Genomic DNA, 21,551 nt, shown 5'->3' with positions numbered 1-21,551 from the left:
TTATTTCTGCTCTTACTGGACTCTTCACTTTGCACTATTGTTTGTATATATTTTTTAAGACTTGTTGACCATTGCACTGTTGTATTGTATTGTTTTGCACTGCTGAATTGTTTTGCACTGTTGTATTGTTTTGTGTTGTGATGTATGTATATTTGTGTAATATGTGTAAGCACACCTGAGAGCCACTGCACCAAGACAAATTCCTTGTTTGTGCAAACTAACTTGGCCAATAAAAGCTGATTCTGATTCTGATTCTGATTCATACATATTATTCAGCTGGATATCTGGATGTTTCACAAGGTGAACTTGGGAGAGAAGCAGAAAGCTTTAGGAAAGCAGCACTGATCTGTTGAATTAGTTGCTGTAGCTTATGTAGCTATAAGGAGAAGGGATGATATCACCTGCTGTGGCACGGGTACTGCTGTGATGGATTTCCTTGAAACTTGACTTTGGGTCATTCTCACATCTTTATTTCCTGCTGCAATGCCACTAGTTCCTGTGTGGTGATGATGTGAGTAGCCTCTTCATAGCCCTATGCGAGAATTGGAAATTTTGCCACTGTGCTCCCCCTAAAGTTGCGGATTGTAACAGTCGCGCTTTAAGATCCCCTAATGGAGAGTGTACACGTGTTTTTGTCAGCAAGCTGAAAAAAATGGAACTGGCAAAGACAACTGCAGAAGGCAAAGAATCATGTAGACTCACAAGGTAAAGTAGCCTAATATCACAAGATTTTACACAAACATGACTGCATAGTTTCAGAGATGAACACTTAAATCACCAAAGAATAACAAAAAAAGAATGACACATTTTTGTTTTGCTGAAATACTGCTCCTATTGTTGTGTTCTGAGCTTTTTAATATCTGTAATCTAATCTAATGTTGCTGGCGACATGCTTAATATCATTTGATAGTGTAATTTATTACAAGCTGAGTTAGGTTTTCAAGGTTGCAAACTTCCAAGGCTAATTGACGTGAGATTGACAAAGACTGATCAAACCTTTTGATATGAGATTAATTTATTTGGATGTCGATGACTTTGGGCTTCTGGAAAAACTCTGTGAGATTTCTTCGTTGCCTCTGCCATGATGTCTATACACAGAATGCTGTGCTAGCTTCCTCTTATACCTTGCAGATTGGTCTAGTTGTTGTTCTGTGAGGTGGTGCTATAAAGCATTATGTAGGTCACCCACCCTCTACCCCAAGTTACATAGTGGAATTCGGGTGCACCAGGCGTGCTGTGGCAGTGTGGCATAGATGTCAGTGTACCACCAAACTGATTTTGAAGCTGTTAATTTAAGGTAGGCTACATTTCTTATGTTAATAGTGTTGCTTTAAATAGGCCTACACAGAAACAAATAGCCAGGTGACATGTTGGTTTTGGCATTTCATGTTACAGTGTGCTAATTGACGTTTTGTCGGCACCAGAGTTTAATTGCTCTTTGTCTTGGAAAGAGACGAATCGTATTTAGGAAGGATCATTTCTGGATTATTTTGGTCATGCAAATGTCTGTGCAAAGACAGATTCCTTTTATTTGTATATCCAGGTATCGAATGCACATATAAGCGCTTGGACTTTTTCCTGTTCGGAGTTCGAAAGGATGCTTACTTCCTTACCATACAAGGTTGTCTCTGTGAAGAGAGATTGGCTGTCTGAGGTTGTCTAACACTTTTAAAGTGTATCTCTAATCCATTTATTAAGAAACCAATTGTCAGTCGAGAAGGAACACTATCATCCTAGCTATTTCTGCACTTTTGTTTCTCCACCACAAGATGTCACCAAATATTATGGGATTGCTTAATGTAGCTGTCTGCAGATTTTGCCTGTTGGTCTTTCGTATAATCGTGTGAGAAAACACACACATTTGAAAACATATTCAAAAACTACATGGACTGCATAATATTGACTTTGTATTCACCATATTACTCGTTTTAACATGGTACCGCTCTGAATTAACTTCACTTTTTGAATCGTTGTGATCAGGCACTCAGATGGACAATATCATGTGCTTTATATGGCCCCTCTGACATACTGCAAGGTAATTCGCGGGGCAGGCAGACACCGACAGTAGTTGAGGCAAGATGAGGACACTTGGGATACCGCTGTCAACTTGTTTACAGTAGTTCTCAAACTTTTCTGTAGCGGTTTTAATTGTTAGTTGTGTATTGTAATTTAAAGACAGTTTGCCTCTCGTTTAAATCCTTTATCCGGTAAAACGGCGAACCAGCTGATTTGTAAGCTAACTAGCTAACATCAAGAGTTGGAAGGCAACCAAAGCAGCTAGCAGCTCTCTGCTAAATCATGCCTCCCATCGAGAATGACACCGGGCGGGCAGAACTTAAAACCCGAATACAGCAGCTAATTGATTCCAACCCGGTGTTGGTTTTCAGCAAAAGTTATTGCCCTTTTTGTGTCAAGGTAAGTCAAACCATTCACTGCACAGCGAGATCTCAGGTTAGTGATGTTAGTTTTAAAGTTGAATTTAAAGTCAAGGTGTTGTATTCACTTTCAACTGCTACTTTGGCCGGTCCGTGTATCAATGTCGCTTTCCCGCGACGTTAGACAATAGTGTCAGCGTTCAAGCCATGTACCCAGGCTTGTCAGAACGTAACCCTTTTTATTTGTTTAGCGAACCTGGTTAAGTAAAAGCTAGTTAATTTGGTATAATCGTTAACATGTTCACATTATGTGTGTGTTGGAATTTTCCGGCTTAGTTAGCTTAGCTAAATCTGCAGCTACTGGGAATATGACATTGTAGTTTCTTGTAACACGTAAGAGTGTCCCTTGATAGTTTTTGTTTTGTTAAATTTGGCATTCGATCAGGATATTCTTGCTGTTGGATTTAACTAACAGATAGTTTTCTTATTAAAAACGGTAGTCGTGCTGACATGACGTCAAGCAGTATGAGTTAACTGTGCTGGGGTCTGTCTGATTTGACAACAGGAAGGCGGAAATGTGTCGTGTTAGATTGACCCTGTTTTGCCCTGAAATAAATTCATTAATGTATACAGTCATATTTTTCCACACAAAGAATATTGAAGAATTATGGTGGCGATTGCTACCTATCTAGTTGTTTTCACTCTGGCTATTGGCCAGGTTAGATTTCAAAGAAGTTACTATCTAGTCAGCCAGCGTTGTTGCTAGTGAGGAGCTAATTCTAGATGATGATAACGTTATTAATCAAACTGACCATTTGTTTCTGACTAAGGGTAGGTTTTTTTCTAGTGGGAAGTGTTTAATCTACCTTTGTATCCAACCAATTTAAGCACTGACTGTAATGAGCTCAGTATAGTTGCGCTTCTATCCAGCAGAAATGAATCACTCCAGGGGATGTTTCTCAGTGTTTTCCAATTTGTGGTAACTTCCTAAATTCACTAAATAACTGTCAAAGTTCAAGGTGTGGTTTTTTTTTATTTCACATTTTTTTTGTCTACCGAACTCAAGGGGACACTCTAACGTGTACACTGTAAGTAATTAGGTGAGAAAGTAAGCAAGATTTTGCCAAGATCAATTTGGCACCTATGGGATTGCTATAGTTACGTGGTGACTATACATTTGCTTGACGTCTGTCTCAGAAAATCTCAGAAACATTTCAATATCTACTTTTCTAAAACATAATCACATGCATTAATAGGCTTATAATAGGTGTCAGTCTTCAATCCGAACATGTTGTTGGGAGCATGTATCTGGGACCCTTTACTTTTCAGTTTGTCACCCTGAGGGTTTGACAACATTTCGACACCTCGTAAGCATGAGTAAGCATTTTCCTTTCAACCTGTCGTTGTCAGGTCCATATTCAGTACTAGCCAACTTCACCTGTGAGCCAGGATGGTTCGCTGGAGCGATGAGTGCAAGAGCACTAGATGAAGGGGGGGGGAGAAAGCGACAGGGCAGGGGCAGCAGGCCCCTCTGTGTCTGTGTTAATCAGGAACAGTGCCAAGACAAAAGAGCAGACAGCAGGCTACACAGAGGAAAGGCCCACCGCCCTCATCATTTGGCATAATGTTTAATATGGCAGTGGAGTAGAATGTGTGTGAAATATTTTAGCACACATTAAATGAAGGCACATTTGGGGCTGGCTGTAAGACATGCCTGCAGTTCTAGGATTTCTAGCACTTTAATTACATAAAACTTCTTCATCAGGAGCACCTGTCAGTAGTAATGGTTGCCCTTCACCTGTGGAAAATAGAGGTTAATAGGCTGTTACGTGATGTAGTAGTGGGCTGAAAGGTGCAATGTCAAGTCATCATTACTTGACAAACCTTTTTAAGCTACATTGTTGCTTTTGACAGGTGAAGGATCTCTTTAAGGAGCTCAATGTGAACTGCATCGCCGTAGAGCTTGACTTGATGGGTGAGTGAATATGTTCTATGTACTTCAAATGTTTGTGGTCAAATGTCCCTTCTCTTTATGTGATTGGCAGTAATTATATACATTTTAAAACTTGGTACTAGAACCTGGAAGTGCCAATGAATGTTCTCATATTCATAATGTTCTGGGACGTCTCCAGCAGAAACGGTCAATAGTGTCCTTATGAATGGACGTACATAACTGTCCTCACTGTGGCGTCACAGTCGTGGACATTGATCACGATCTGTAAGGCCTGTGTTAATGGTTTACTTCTAAGAATGAGCTGGAAGACCTGCTCATACTTCTGCTGGGAACGAATCCTGCTGAGTCACTCCCATAGTTCTACTTGGCAGCGTTCCACCTCTAACACCCCTCTGCCTTATCTGCCAGGATATGTCTCACATTGTCCCTCACTTGATCTGTTGCTCTCACTAGTGCTTTCACTATTACTACCTGTTTCCTTTTCTCCCCTCCTCACTTTGTACTACACATTTATTCCATGCAGTTTTTTTTTAACCTTTTTCTCTTGGTTGGATAGGCAGATAGTTTTAAGATGTTGTATTTCAGTGAGGACTGGCAACAGCAGCAGCAACATCATCAACAACGTTTTTTTGTTGTTATTGTTCTCTCACACTGGCAGTTTTTACCAGAACAGCTTGTCTTTAGTAGACATCCAGTGGTCTCTGGCCTCTGTTCCCTGGGCACTCTGAGACAGGAAGCAGGAAGCAGGGCTTGAGTAAATTGACATGTTCACTAGTAGAGCTCCACCCCACCCACCCAGATGTGACATGACCTCATCCCTCCTGTCTATGCATTAACCTACATGGTAAACCTGTAATGGTAACCATGGTAATCGGTGCAGGCATTGTTGGGATGCTATTTTTAAAGTGGATGACATGACAAAAACTGTTACTCGTCTGCACTATGAACGATTCGGTTTAATGTGATGGCAGTGCTCTGTGACTGCAGAAGTTTCCTTCAGTGTCATTTGTTTAATCAACAATGGACTGGAGTTATACAGGCCTAAGTGTTTACATATAGATGTGATGTTTATTAACACACTTTCCTGGTTTGGCCAAAGGATTGGTGAAGTAGATAGATAGATAGATAGATACATAGATGGATACTTTATTAATCCCTAGGGAAATCCAGTAGCTTATACACTTAACTCACAAACAAACAAACAAACATACATACATGAATGAATCACAAGTTGCCTGAAGGGTAACGTGAGGAGCAACACTAATGTGTTTCTGCACAGGAAGAGTATTGGATTTCATCACTTTTTTCCCCTTCCCTGTGCAGTAGTAGCAGATATGATTTGGTTTCTCTTTCCAGCGGATGGCAACAACTTACAAGACATGCTGATGGAGATGACTGGCCAGAAAACAGTCCCCAACGTCTTCATCAACAAGACTCACATCGGTGGCTGTGACAAAACCTTGCAGGTAATATCTCTTGCAAAGGCACATACACACACACACACACACACACACACACACACACACACACACACACATTGCTCTGTCATATTGGTGCACAGCCTGAGCACCTCAGGTTGTATTTTTAAAATACAAAGCAAAGTATATTAGGTTGATCATAAAAACATCCATAGTCAAAACATTAAAGACAAAACCAGACAAACATGCTGACTGGCTACTTGTTATGTGTTGAATTGTCATGTATGATTGAAGCTGGTTTGTACTGATGTAGTGAGGTCCACCTCTGCTTGTGCGAGTGGTTGGGCACACTTTCACTTCAACGTGAAATGCAGGGTTCTTTCTGGTGACACAAGGTTGAGTGGCTCTCTTCAAGTCAAGTAGTTAATATAGGGCATCATGAATGAGACAGAATAGAACACTTGTATTTATCTTCCTGTGAAGAAAGTAAGTCTTTAATGCTTTCTTTTATCTTATCTCTGTATCTAAATATCTGTTTGACATAAGATGAAACTAATTAATTAACTGGATTCATTTAAAATTAAATGGTTTTGCCAGTTTTATCATGCAACACTAGTACAATGGTGAAACAGTCCATATATCTGCTACCTTACTCATAATATCCTCTTGTTTAACTAAACTCGCTCTTTGAAGTTTTAGATGTTTTTGGCCTGATTGCCATTAATAATGCATGAGTGCTTCGGTCCTTTATTGCCCACGGCTATTTATTGCCTCTTGATGACAATGATAATGGAGGAAGCGATCGCCATGGTAACCCCACTTGTGTCACAGGCCCACAGAGACGGCCTTCTGCAGCAGCTGCTGTGCGGCGAGAACGAGACCTACGACTATGACCTCATCGTCATCGGAGGAGGGTCGGGCGGACTGGCCTGCTCGAAGGTAAAAGGCTTCACCCCTACCACCACCACAATGTAAAGACATAAATATGCTTAAAAAATAAATGTAAGTTACTCTATGGGGTTTGATGTGTGTGAACTTTTTCTTGGGCCTATCAGGAAGCGGCTATGTTGGGCAAGAAGGTGATGGTGCTGGACTACGTAGTTCCCACACCGCTCGGGACCACCTGGGGTGAGTGGAGTGATGGCGGCTTAGAGAACTACATCCTCAAAACTTTTTAGTGACCTAGGTGAGGCTCCCTCAGCAAGCGCCTGAGTGTCCCCCTTCTCTTCTGCCCTTCTCTGTCAGGTTTGGGGGGCACCTGTGTGAACGTCGGCTGCATCCCCAAGAAGCTGATGCACCAGACGGCTGTGCTGGGCACCGCCATGCAAGACGCCCGCAAATTCGGATGGGAGTTCGATGAAGCCGGTAGGTTGACACAAAAACTTTATTTGTGACCATGACGTAACTTCGCTATTATTGATGGGTATGTGGGAGGCAGTGTTGGGAAATTGTGTGACTTGACAGAGTTTGTTCCTCCTCAAGGTTTGGTTAGTCTTACGGGGGGAAGTGTAGAGCAGACAGGACAGGCCTTTAGGAGTCTGCTCAATGAGAAAAGGGGAAGAAAAGGCCCAGCATTATGACTTCAACCCAGACATGGGCAGGAACTAGTGATAATGTCTATCATTTTTAATCATTTCCTTCCTCTTCCTCACAGTCAAGCATAATTGGGAGACCATGAAGACTTCAGTGAATAACTACATTGGCTCGCTGAACTGGGGTTACAGGGTCGCCCTGAGGGATAAGAACGTCAACTACGTCAATGCCTATGCGGAGTTCATCGAACCCCACAAAATCAAGGTCATTCTCCACATTCTGTCTCTCATCTGTAGGTCTAATGTTTTGACTGAAATTCACCATACTGCCTGTTTGCAAACCAACGAGGCAAAAAATAGCTGAGTCATGCAGAAGCTCTCTGCCAACCAGGAAATGCCCAGAGGGTTGGGCTAGAATGTTGGCATGCCACAGGTTTATACCCGGTTGGCATCACGTGGAAGCGAAATGCCGTTTCTCAATAAGCACGTCGCAGACCCTTTCTGGGATGGGTGTAATGCCGTAAACCCTCAGCTTTGGCCCATCTGAGAGGGGCGGTTTTTAGGATCATGCACTTGGAAATGTGAAGCAGAACTGGTCTGTGAGGGGAGCTTACCCATGCACCAGAGGGCTTATCTCGCACAGGAATTTGACCTATGTGCTGGCTAACCCACCACCCCTCTGTAGTTTATAGTGGTTCCCCTATTACCCGAAAGCAATTCCCAAAGGAGTACATGCCCTTTCTGTAGTAACATACTGGTAGTCACTCAAATGTCATTCAAATGTCCATGCACGCTCATTTTAAAGGTAGAGCACTAAGTCCAATTGCTCTTAAATCTGTTGTAGACATCCTCTTCTCTACGTTGTCCAGCTTTTAATCTTGTATCAGATGTGTGTGCTGTGTTTAAGCGTTTTGATTGGGTGGTTGATGTTTGTTATGCCTTGTTTGTTGTTCTCTGTTGCTAAACCTCTGCGCTGATCTCCCGCAGGCCACTAACAGGCGAGGCAAGGAGGTGTTCCACACGGGGGCCAGGTTTGTGCTGGCCACGGGGGAGCGGCCTCGTTACCTGGGCATCCCCGGGGACAAGGAGTACTGCATCACCAGGTGAGGCAAGGCTTTAGGTTCAGTCGGCTTCCTGCTCCTCTGGAAAGTGTAATGGGCTGGCATAGAAAAGGCTCAATTGTTTTCACTTTTGTATGTGGACATGTGTACGCTATGATTTTGTAGATTGTTAGTTCATTGTAGCAAATGGCAGTGTGCTCTTGGGCACTAAAACACTTAAAGAAAGGACTTGTCATACAGCTTGACAGTAATTGTGAGCTCTTGGCTAGCTTCATGGGGGGAGTTAATGCCAAAGTGGTGACTAGGATGCAGAGGCTGATTGCCCTTGAATTCCGAGTAGTTATGAGAATGTCAACATGTTTTTAGAATATGATCTTATGTGTATTTAAACACAGACTAATCCCCTAGTCTGTGGTTGGAAATTAACACTCCAAGTTTGTTTTGTCATTCCTGGTTTAGGAGAGGGTTTGCTGTAGTTTGTTGTAACTTCAACAGAAACCCACAGAAAAATTGCAAGTTTTATATAACTGTTTACAACATCCCTTGATGAGGAGAATGTGAGCTTGTTTTTTTACATTATTATTATTTGCATAACACAGTGGATCGAAACGCAGTCCTTTAGTAAATTTGAATGAATGTGCTTCAAATATGTAACAGTCCTGCGTGTTAGCGAGAGTCAGTGCTGTATTGTCTGTGGCACGCATTCTTATTGATATCTACCTGCTATTCAGCCCACGAGTATCTGCAGTGATAAAAGCACCTATTCACATTTGGTCTGAATATCTGGAATTTATGATGTTTGGTTGCCCTTGGTTGGTTAACCGTGGAAAAAGCAGGATATGTGGCAAGATCCCCCCCCCCCCCCCCCTTCCCGTAATAGCAATCAGAAGCTATTGCGTTTTACTGTAACAGAAGAGATTGAAGTCTAACTGTAGTCTTATCTCTGTATTTTATTTAATTGTTTTCCCTTCTCTTCAGTGATGACCTGTTCTCCTTGCCCCACTGTCCCGGGAAGACTCTGGTGATTGGAGCGTCTTATGTGGCTCTGGAGTGCGGGGGCTTCCTGGCTGGCTTGGGGCTGGACGTGACCGTTATGGTACGGTCCATCCTGCTCCGTGGCTTTGATCAGGACATGGCCAACCGGGCCGGAGAACACATGGAGGAACATGGGGTCAAATTCCTGCGGAAGTTTGTCCCTGTTAAGGTGCGTGTGTGTGTGAGCTGACAGTTCCAAAGAGTGCATACAACATCTTCTTTACCCGTGTATTGCTGTTGTTTGATTTGCTGAGTAATCTTGTGCGATGGGCGATATGCAATGGCCTTTCAAATAAGGGCAGCCTGCCCAGATGCTAGAGGAAAAAAAAATACAGGAACTTGTTTCACTGTAACGCTTGACTGTACCATTGAGTTTCTCAAGGGTACACTGTACTCTCACTTCCGACGCTAGAGGGGAAAAAAAATACAGGAACTTGTTTCACTGTAACGCTTGACTGTAACTTTGAGTTTCTCAGGGGGACACTGTACTCTCACTTCACTTCTAATTTCTTTTCTTCTCTGGGTGTGTGTGTCAGGTGGAGGAGCTTGAAAAGGGCTCCCCCGGCCGCCTGAAGGTCACAGCCAAGTCCACGGACAGCGATGAGATCTTTGAGGGAGAGTTCAACACTGTAAGTGGCATTATTGCCCCGACTTAACTGCACCAGTCAGCGCAAGGCCTCAGTAAACTTCTCCAGTCAGCGTAACTCAGCATTGTGAAATCACAAAGCCAAGCCCTTGTGTTGTCCTTGTGGGTCGTCTTCAGTGCCAGACAAACACACACATAGAAGTGTTGTGAGCCTCTTGATCCTGCGTAATGCAAACTTTGTCAGGCTTGATAGTTTTATTTGGTCTTGGTTATTAACATTTTTTTTAGGAAAAAAATAAATATCTATGGGGCTAGTACATTCAACTGTAGGCCTACAGGAACGCAGTAAAATTATATAAGGTTCTGATGCATGCTGATTGAGTGCTTTTTATTGGCCCTTAATGTTTGTTTTATACCTGTATCGACACTTACTAAATTGTGCATGATGAGAGGATCTTCTGTATTAATGTGTTTCTTGGTCTCTCTCAGGTGCTGATTGCTGTGGGGCGTGACGCCTGCACGGGGAAGATTGGCCTGGACAAGGCTGGTGTCCATGTCAACCCAAAGTGAGTGTCCTTCCTCTGCTGTTTCCTGACTCTTTGTCCCCACTCCAGCTCACCCAGACACTTTGCTCTGGGCTATGCTGTGCCTTTAAACGGATCCAGAGCCAGGCCAGGGCTGAAGTCAGTCATGGTGATTCAGCAGAATTGCCACCCTAAGGGGTGTGTGTCTGTGTGTCTGTGTGTGTGTGTGTGTGGTGAGTGAGCCCGTTTTAATCTCTTTAAGAGACATGAGTGAGATTGAGAAGTTGGAAACTGTGCTTGCAGATAGATTGCCTTGGATAAAAAGGTTCATCTTTCATTTGCAGTTGTGTGAGTGTGTACGTGTGCTAACAAGTCTGTGTGTGGGTGCTGGTCACACACACACACACACACACCAAGTGTACAATTACAGGGTTATAATGAAGGCAGACACACACTTGATGACTCATGTGGAGGAGCAGAAGGGAGAGGCTATTTATGAATGACCAGAGGCAGTGTGTGTGTGTGTGTGAGTAACAGAAGGGTCCATCTAGCTTTTTACTACAGTGATTAGTGCAGCATGTGAGCCTTAAGATCAGCGGAGCCATCATGTGACTCTGACCCCTTACCTTCTTTTTTTTTTTACCCCATCAAAAAAAATGTTGCTGTTTTCTTTTATTTATTTACTTTTTCTTTCCCTCGGTCACTGCTTTTGTTTGAGAGCTGCATCCTGTGTATGTGACAGAACAGAAGTCCTAAACTAATGTGAACCATGCTTGAGGCTGCAGGACCTGGGTCTTGTGTTCAGTGGGGAATTAGTCCTTGAGCATGCGTATACACACACACACACACACACACACACACACTTTCTGTCTCGCTCACCCACACACCGTTAGCTAGACTTGGTTCATACACACCATAGAAGGTAAAGAAATACACAAAATGTTGGGTCAGACGCAGATTATTTTTAAAAATAGACCCTTATTATCTTCTACATCAGTTGCAGTACAGCTTACATACGATGTCAGATAAAGCAGCACAAAGAAATAGCATTTCCATGAATGGGTGGGCGGGCCAAGAGTCTGATTGGTTTGTAAGTAGCTTTCATGAATGAACCCAATGTGTGAATGTGTCAAGTGTGCATGCAAATCTCTACCAAAAAAAGCTACACTGTTGTTTCCATGGAAACTCGCCACCCCATCAGAGTTGAGCTGGGGATAAGGCTCTTCCCTAATGCCAACCTTCACTCTCCCTCACCCCTGCCAGGAACGGGAAGATCCCAGTGAACGACGAGGAGCAGACCAACGTGCCACACATCTACGCCATCGGCGACATCCTGGAGGGCAAGTGGGAGCTGACGCCCGTGGCCATCCAGGCCGGGAAGCTGCTGGCTCGCAGGCTGTACAAGGGCGGCACGCTGAAGGTCAGTCCCCCACAGGCACTCTCCCCTCAGGCACCCCCCCACTCTCCCCTCACCCCAGTCATTAGCCTGACTCCCACTGTCCGTCTCCACAGCCTAATGGCATCATTTTTCTAAAGTTCATGCCGTTAGCATTGATTCATTTTATGGCCACATGAAGTGTATAATTGAATTGCTGCACAACTAATGGTGACCTAAAGGAGTTTGGGGCCACAGAATATAATTCAAGACTATATTTTACAGAAGAAAAAAAAAAGTATACTAACTCTTATCAACATCAAGTTACCTGTATCACAGAGCTGTACTTTTGAATGGCTTCTGCTCATCGCCATGTTTGTCTGCAGTGTGACTATTTGAACGTCCCCACGACTGTGTTCACCCCCCTGGAGTATGGCTGCTGCGGCCTGTCTGAGGAGAAGGCGCTGGAGCTTTATGGGCAGGACAACATCGAGGTGAGCATCAGACAGGATTGGCGTATGTGAGCACCACACACACACACACACTCACACACTCACACACATACCTATACCTACACACACACCTACCCACGCAACTGAGATTTGACTGTGACGTTCAGGAGGCATGTTGTTCATAATGTTTGGCCTGTGTGAATTTTATGTCCTTAAAGAGTTCAGGCTACGTGTTGTCTTATGAATAGTCATGGTCATGTTAAAGAGTATGAAGCCATTCTCTGGTGTAATAACGCTACTGAATGCCATTCTGCAGATATACCACAGTTTGTTCTGGCCTCTGGAGTTCACAGTACCCAACAGGGATAACAACAAGTGCTACTCCAAGATCATCTGCAATAAACTGGACAGTGTGAGTATCACTCTGGGACCGTTTCTGATTTGCACGTAGGTGGTAGACTCGTCCTACTGTCTGCTCTCCAGTGTGCATTGTTGTCTGCACTAATGGAGCTCTCAAGTAGCCTTTTATCGCAAAAACATGAAAACAAAGTGTCAATACTAAGCTTCAATGTCGGATTGTTTGGTCTTAGGAGCGTGTGGTGGGCTTTCATTATCTGGGTCCAAATGCCGGTGAGGTAACTCAGGGCTACGGCGCTGCCATGAAGTGCGGCATGACCAAAGAGCAGCTGGACAACACGGTCGGCATCCACCCCACCTGTGCAGAGGTGAGTCTGCGCTCTCATCTGCAGTTTCCCTAAGCCTCCCATCAGGAGGCATGCGTGAGCCAGAAAGCTCACTTATTCTCATAGATAAGGTTATGGATATAGATTATAGATAAAGATATTTGGTCTATTTTGAGACTACTAGCTCTGCTCTTGGCGTCTAGGTTCTGTTATTTGTTTATGCAAATAATGGTTGGAAATGTTTTGGTATACATCCTATCTGTTCATCTTTTCCTGTTTTTCCTTGTCTCTGTTACCTCTTTTAGATCTTCACCACGATGGAGGTCACCAAGAGATCGGGTGGAGACATCTCACAGGCCGGCTGCTGAGGTTAAACCCTGCTAGTTTAACGAGCTGCTCCTTCTGCTCTTAGATCAGCCTCTGCTCACACACACACACACACACCTACCTCTGTTTGGCCCTCCTCACCCATAACTGCCCCTAGGTCAGTGCAATCTCAGGTGATTCCTCATCCAAACAACCCTGACTGCTCTGGTTCTAACCACTCACACCAGAGCTAAGAAGCTATCAATTCCAATGACACCTGGGTGAAACTTAACCAACAGCGCGCCTTTTTTTTTAATTTTAAGAAATGCACTCCCTAGGGGAACCAGTGCTTCAGAACTTGAGTGGCCAGGTCGAACGTGGACTTTTGCGTCTGTAAGGTTCTCCGCTAACAGGACCATCCATCCATCCACCAGTCAGCTGAAGTTGGAGTAGGTGGCTCTGAATGGTCGAGGTGTGGGAACCCAGATGGCGCAGTGGCCCAGAGCGACCTGCCGTTTCACTCCCATGGGTATGGAGGAGGGTTGAGATGAGGAGAGGTGTGAGGGTTCGGTGGTGTGTTCAGGGGCAGCTCGTTAAACAGCGGGGTTACTCTGCTGCCTTGCAAATCCTCTGGCTCGTTCTCAGGCGTGTGCCGGTGCTCTCCTCTCTTGGAGCTCGGTGCTTTATGATGTCTTGGCCCTTAACCCAGTCACTGCGGTGGGCTAGGACTGATGTCCTTCTGAGATGAGATTAGAGGTCAAATTGCGTCCAATACACACACACACACACACACACACACACTTGTTTGTAGATCTGCTGTCATACAGGTACACTACAGTCAAGGCTAACTGGAGGTCCAGTGTCTTGGAATCTGAGTCCACCTGTTGATTTGACTTGTCAGCTCAAAATTCCAGGTAGTGTTTAAAATCATTGTCTAAACCCCCCTTATCAAAGCTGTAAAATTATGCATGTGTTTTGGTTTTTGTGGGTCTACAACTACATGCAGTTTTATTTGCATCAGGCAGGGTTAATAACAGGTTTTTCCTTTGAACCAATATCTGTGTACCATAAGGTGCATGTTAGACTGGAGTAAGATCAGGACTCTCTCTCACACACACACACACACACACACACACACACACACACACACATATATACATATTTTGGTCACACTTGGACATATTTTTATTTTAATATTTGTCATTTAATTCTCCCTGTTTCCGCCACTTCGCAACGCACTTAGATATGTCAATGAGATATATTTATATATAAGTATATGATATTAAAACATGGATTAAACTGAATGTTCATGTTTTGGACGGGCAAAGAAAAACACCTTTCTGATTTTCATAAAGGGGTTTAGCATATACCTGTTTGTACCCGTTTGATCTGTTTATTTGCCTCTGGTATGTGTGTTTATATAATGTATCTGATTCTGTAGGTCTTCTGATTGTTAAGGACAGTATTTAAAAAGGTACATTATTGCTGACATGATGTCACTTAGCAACAGCGCCAGTTAAATGTACAAAGGAGCCTTTCCATGACATCACTGTTCTCAGAGTAATTCTCTCTTAATAAAAGTTATGTACACAACACTGTCGGCTTTGTGTTTTTCGTTATCTATGGAAGGATATTGATACGAGCTGTTCTGCCAACTGCTAGGGTCTTAGAAGGCCGGATATTCAGGGTTTTGACAGGTTAACCATTCAGTTTCAGCTTCCTCTTTTCATCTTCTGCTATCTTTCGCCAAGTTTAGGTTGGCTAACTTATCAACTTTCAAGTTGCTTAGAACTTTATCTGTACCTCAACTTTAATTTTAGCATGGGCTCTTCCTACCCAGCTTCTTATTACACGCACAGCCCCTGTTTATCAACAAACTATAACTTCCTGTATGTGCAGTATTTTTGTGTCCATCACTAAATATGAATTAACTCCCATGGTCTTAACAGTGTTTGGTGACTACAACACTTAATGCCCCCCTTCCCTGCGCTGCACCGTCCATTCAGTACCACTATTTTCCATCACTGCGTATTAATCAGTTGTGTTTGTTTCTCTGCAATCGAACAAAGGCCCAACACCTGCCCTGTGAAAGACTGATGTAAAGCTCCTTTCATGTATCAGGATCTAAAGCGCGTCAACTGATGCGGTCTCTCTCGCTCCCTCTCTCTCTCTAGCTCTCATTCTCTCTTACTCATCTTTATGCATTTATTTTGATGGGGTAATTGTGCTCAGATCAAACAACGTGTAACTGGTGGACTGATGTGAAGCCTTTGTCTGGTTTTGTGTACATGAGAGGTCCGCTTCATTGCCCATTCTGTTACCTTCGCAGGGAGGTGCGTCATGGCAACACGATAGCCCCTTTGCGATGGATCGTGATATCCCACTGCAGCACCGTGAATAGGAAGTTCTAAAGGAGGAAGAAGAGGGCCGGTTATTGTGTTCATGTTCCTGCTACTTTCCCTTTTTCTACACAAGACTAAACTATAAGTGAGGGCTAGTTTTTTGGGCTACTTACTTCACCAGTCTCCGAGTTGGCTGTGACTAACCAACAGTGTAACCACAGATTACCTTCGCAGGATCAATGACTGGGTCAAAATTGGTGCCCATACCTGAAAAACTTTGTCTGAAAAACAACTGTTACTGCAATACTGAATTGTTGAAGAGTTTTAAAAAGACCTTCCCTAGTTGTCTTTCTATGATTTTTTTTAATAGCATATATCTGGTCACACAGTAGTAACAGTGTAACCACTCAAGTAGTAGTTTAATTCAATTTAATTTTTAGGCTATAGCGCTATAACAATAACATTGTCTCAAGGCGCTTGTTCGCATACAGTAGGCCAAGAAAAAAAATACTACTCTATTATTAGGGTGACTAGACGTCCTCTTTTACCCGGACATAAAAAAAGCGTCCGGTAGGGATTCCGCCTCGTGTTTCTCAGGGTCTTTCACAAACTAGTTTTACGCACATGCAAGTTTTGGAAAAGGTAACCCCCTTACGTTCAACCTTCTTGAGCGAGCTCTGACTGTAGAGAGAACGGTCATTGGTCGACCGCCCTCTCAGTGTTGCCAGGTGCACGATAATTATCCTCCAAAGGCGATAATTTTGAGCATTTGGTACGATACTTCGCCATTTCCAATCTGGCAACACTGAGCACCTTGCCGCTTCCACTAGTATCTTTTCCACATGCAGGTGTCATGTGCTGTTGTAAACAATGCAACTAGTGGCAGTGTTAATAACAGCACACTAAACAGATGTCATGTGCTGTTGTAAACAATGCAACCAGTGACTAGTTGCATTATTTACAGCAGTACATGACATCTGCATGTGGAAAAAGTGTGAGAGCAGGAGGGAGGATAAATGGGGTCATGTGTGATGACACATGGGGGGGGGGCACTCTGGCGCGTGTAGGCACAATGCCTAACACCGCATATCATGAAACAAGTAACTTCTTGTTAATCTTGAGGAAAACATGTTGCCGAGACGAGACGATTGTAGCCCACACATAGAGAAAATGGCTCCACAAAAGCTTCTGAGGCAGGGTTACTGACCAAATCTAAAGCCATCTGAGCAATTCTTGAAAATATGTCTTCCCTCGCTCAGAACAGCACCAAGTAGTTATAGCACCCACAGTGCAAATAGAACATGACAACGACGCTGATTTTATCTACAATTCTACTTTCGTTTCGTTCTGTTTGCTCAGCTTTAGAAGAAGGAATTGAGCCACAATCATTTGCTTTATTGAATCTTGGGTCAGTCTTCCCATCCAACCTAAAGTGCCGTGTCACTGTGAGACCGAGTAATCTAATGTCAGCCCCTCTGGTAAGGGAGAGACTGGTGTTTAGATAACTCTTATCATCTGGTTAAGTTACTGTGCGATTTTATTTTCAAAGGGCTGACTCATGTGGTGTAGCCTACATGTAAACATACATATATTTTTTGTAATATTATCCTATAGCACACTATAAACAACAGAAACCATCTACAGTTTGCACCCCTAGAGGACAATTTGTAACTTGCAGAAAATTCATCAGACATCACATTCAAACTGCCTATACTGTTACACGCTGATATATAATCTACCACGATTAAGTATGTTTTTTTAGAGGTGGACTAGTTTTCAACACACTAGCGTTGTATTAGGTTTTCAGTAGGGTTAATGATTAAGCGTACTCAGTCATTTCCCAGTCATACGCTAACAGTTTCCTTGTAGCGGTATTGAGGCACGTTTTAGAAAATTCCTTGCGACAGGCATCACTTTTTTTCTTTCTAGTAGGCGTTTTCATCCGCTGTGCAATGGCTTTGCTTTTTTACTAGGCTTTCCATTGTGTTTATTACAGTTCAGCGTCAGCGTTGAAAGTAATGAAATAGCGCCCCCCACTGGATGCATGATGTGGTAGAGACGTTGGAGACATTGGGAGAGACGTTGTGCTTACAAAATATGTATCACAATATTTTTTAAAGCCCTTAACAATATTTTCACTACCAAATTTCCCGAGTTTATGAGGTATGGTCTGTGTTAAGGAAAAGGAGAATGAAAGTTGTCTAATGTGCTGTCATATCGTTTTATTGAAGTTATTGAGCCACCATGATTTTTTCCCATTTACAGAGCTAGGACTAAGAAAAACGTAGTTTTTTTTTTTTTGCAACAGACAGCTAGAGGACCGTGAGGAGCAATTCACTGAATTTGACAAAAGATGTATTGAATTTCGAAATGCAGGCTTTTCCTTTGACGTTAATCTTTACTAAAAGAAAGTTTGCCACATTGCCACTAGATGTCAGTAGAGGTCACTGGAAGATGCGAGGTTGTCTTAGGCAAGATAGATACTTTATTAATCCCGAGGAAAATTTGAGGACATCCAGTAGCTTATACAATTTATACAACTCACAAACACGCATACACAAATCACATACACATAATGTGTTTGCAATGAATCTAAAAAGTCTAATGCAGGTTTTCACAGGATGGCAGAGGTATGGAGAGAGGATATCATGGGGTCTGGGCTCAGTGATGAGAGTGATCTCACCCTGTTTGCTCAATCAGAACAGCTGGTTGGTCGCTGTCAGAGGCACAATATGCTAACCCTCAGCTCAGATGCTTTCTCTCGTTGTTTAGGTTTGGTGAAAGAAAGGACTCCGCACACTGATGCCAAAATAACATTGTATTAAACTGTGGAAAAAACATAGATTCGAAAAAGTGTAAGGGCCGGGGCCTTACATGAAAAGAAAAAGGAAAGGGACAAATGTTTCAGACTGTTACCCTGAGTGTTCAGCAGACACTGCTTTGTATGTCATCAATGAATCACTATTGTGTACCTTTACATAGACACTCACAAACACTTTCCAAACATACTCTCAGATGAAAGGCAAAATGGTTATTACTGCATATCAAAGAAAACGGACTGTATTGGTTACAGAGACCGGCATTGCCTACGTGGGATTGCATATGCAAACATAGACATGGAATGACCCCCTGCTTACTCTCACCACCCCACAGCCTCCTTTAACCCCCCTGTTTCCCTATCTCCAGCGGACAGATTTGAACTCCAGGCCATCAGACTTACTTAGAGCACATATTTTTTTAAATATTCCAACTTGCACATTTGCCTGCCTGCACTGTCTTCTGCTCTCGGCACTGTTTACTGCACTGCTTAGATAAAAAAAAAAATCTACCATGACTACAGCTATTCAACCAGCTGGACTATTGAACATGACTGCTACAAGGCCAGTGTGCAAGACTGTTGTATACACCCGTCCCTCACTTTTTCACATAAATCCTCCTTTTCGTCTATGTATAAAGCATTGTATTTTGTTAACATCCTATCCCATCTTTATTTAAACTTTGAATATTTTATATACAAAAAGTGTTCTAATTGCTGAGCAACACATCTCGCTGTACAGTTGACACTGTGTTAACTGACATATAACTAAAAACAAAAAACTGTAAGTGAAGCTGAACTACATCCACCAATGGTTAGGATAAAGTCACAATGCTGCAAACTTTAGATGGTTTCCACTTCTTGAAGATTCTGAAGACTCCAGTTTTGTAATTATATGTCACTTCTCTTTAAGGTTAAAGCATGATGCCCTTTTCTCAAACCCTTCATTCCTTTATTCCTCAATACTACTTAATTTACTGTTGCTCATGTTGAGGAACTCTGCATTAGAAATGAGATGAGTGCCAGAACTCTATAGCCAATAGCATTTGGGATATTTAAATGAACAACATTATCATGGCAATAGGTTGCCATTTGCTTTCTTCCTTTAGGGAACCGTTCAAATGGAATTAAGAATTTGTGCTCCTCCTGTTCCTCTCCCCCTGCAACTCTCCAGCAGCTGGCCAGATGTAGCGCTGTGACAGCAGGACTAATGAGAGACGAGTCACTCAGGAATGGCAGAGGTGTCTCAGCTTGCCGAGTGCAACAGTGGTTCAGAGGAGTTGATCAGCAATCGGGAAAGAAGCTCACCAAGTGTCGAAGTGTCCTTAAGCAAGACACTGAACCCCCCCAACCACTCCCAATGTGCAGGTTGGTGCCTGGCATGGTAGCCTCTACCATCAATGTGTGAATGGTTACATGTCTGAGGCATTCATCTGTAAGGCACTTTGAGTGCTCTATGAGTAGGAAAGCGCTATATAAATGCAGTCCTTTTACCATTCACTTAGGAGACCGAAAAGTAGAGTTATTCCTGAATAGTCTAGAATGTAATACGCATGTAATAGGAAGTCTATAGATGTCAAAATATATGTCAAAAAAATGTGTCTTTTTATTGAAGTATAAAGATTTTCTCTGAGAGAAGAGGTAAGAGTGCCCTTTTTTAGTATGTTCTGTGCACACGTTTCCTTCTATATAATATCAAATTGGTTGCCACAGTCATATTAACAGTATCATGTTGTTTCACTAGAAGGATAATACAATTGCGTACGTATTATATATAATTCCCGGAAAGGCTAGGCACAATATCTCTTCCTGCTTACAGTATATCAGGGTTCCCTGTTATTCACCACATAAGCTGAGAGAGTTCCTTTGTGTTTGTGTGTTAATCAGTATTCCAAGGAAGGGTGTGGTGAACAGAATCCTCAATGACAAATACTTTCTTTTGCGGGGAGAGCTTTCCTCACAACGAGGCTGTTTATTGTTTACATGTCATAAGGCCTGGTCTTCAAGGTTGCAGACAGGTAATGGTTAATTGCAGAAGGAACGGCATGTTTCTTTAACAAATACCTCCTCCTGTCATGGGGGGAAATGTGTTTGCAATGAATCTAAAAAGTCTAATGCAGGTTTTCACAGGATGGCAGAGGTATGGAGAGAGGATATTATGGGGTCTGGGCTCAGGGATGGGAGTGATCTCACCCTGTCTGCTCAATCTGAACAGCTGGTTGGTCACGGTCAGAGGCACAATGTCCAAAACAGGCTGTTTATTGTTTACTAGACATGCACAACTCTGACTGATAAAAGCAGAATGAAAAGGAGTTGTGCGTTCAAATCTTTGGACATGAGAACTTCTTGATTTTGTCAAGCTGTTCAATCACCTCTAAACTTGGTGTTAAAGGTATAAAGGTGTTTGCAAAGCTTCGTACAAAACAGCCATTTATTTCACTGTATTCTCCAAAGGCATTATGACCTCATGTTTATTGCACATCAGGGACCCTTTTTCTGTTCTGCATTCACCTTGCACATGACACACACACACACACACACACACACACACACACACACACACACACACACACACACACACACACACACACACACACACACACACACACACACCAAGATTTCTCGCTCAAAATCACTTGACAGATTATTTTGGCAGCAAGCAATTAGCTCATTCTGAGACAGAACACAAATAGCTCTCAGGGATTTTTTTCCTGTTCTTTGTCAGACAGACGCAGCCTCTAGTTTGATCAGGGGAGAGGCGCTCTGAGCAGGAATGGCTGGCACCAGGACACTATGAGGAAGGGGAAACAGCCCAGTGCAGAAGCGGGTCAGGGCACAGGGTGTGTGTGCTCTGTCAGGAAGTAATCTTAATTAGCTCTGATCTCCTGGGGCTACAACATTCTGAAATTGAACAAGGGGTTAGGGTTGCATGAGTAAAGGAAGATGGGATGTCTTAATTGTGGCTTTAGATAAATTGAGGGTAAAATTATGTTGAAATCTATGAACAGGTGCTTAACCAACGGCAATAATTTTATCTCTCATTCAGAATCAGGAAATATCCAAATGACCCAGAAAGACCCACATCACCAAGAC

The 21,551-nt window shown here is 42.9% G+C and overlaps 1 protein-coding gene across 1 annotated transcript; it reads left to right on the top strand.

The window, feature by feature from the left end:
• Positions 1-2,057: 2,057 nt before the first annotated feature.
• On the top strand, positions 2,058-14,896 carry txnrd3 (thioredoxin reductase 3). The gene is made up of 16 exons (XM_080846607.1): positions 2,058-2,415; positions 4,290-4,350; positions 5,686-5,795; positions 6,579-6,686; positions 6,803-6,875; positions 6,993-7,112; positions 7,402-7,544; positions 8,267-8,382; positions 9,319-9,544; positions 9,912-10,004; positions 10,451-10,527; positions 11,749-11,905; positions 12,247-12,354; positions 12,629-12,724; positions 12,903-13,037; positions 13,301-14,896. The coding sequence occupies exons 1-16, from the start codon at positions 2,299-2,301 to the stop codon at positions 13,361-13,363; spliced, it is 1,803 nt and encodes a 600-aa protein (XP_080702733.1). The 5' UTR covers positions 2,058-2,298; the 3' UTR covers positions 13,364-14,896.
• The last annotated feature ends 6,655 nt before the right edge of the window (positions 14,897-21,551 follow it).

This window comes from Sprattus sprattus (genome assembly GCF_963457725.1).
Source record: "Sprattus sprattus genome assembly, chromosome: 10".
NCBI lineage: Eukaryota > Metazoa > Chordata > Actinopteri > Clupeiformes > Clupeidae > Sprattus > Sprattus sprattus.
The sequence above is the reverse complement of the archived record's forward strand: the minus strand, read 5'-3'. Positions and strand labels throughout refer to the sequence as shown.

Bases quoted from the DNA above. Each gene is read 5' to 3' on its own strand.
- txnrd3 (XM_080846607.1), top strand. From the start codon at position 2,299: ATGCCTCCCATCGAGAATGACACCGGGCGGGCAGAACTTAAAACCCGA. The intron at 8,383-9,318 runs GTGAGGCAAGGC...CCTTCTCTTCAG, and splicing joins AAGGAGTACTGCATCACCAG to TGATGACCTGTTCTCCTTGC. The intron at 10,005-10,450 runs GTAAGTGGCATT...GGTCTCTCTCAG, and splicing joins TTGAGGGAGAGTTCAACACT to GTGCTGATTGCTGTGGGGCG.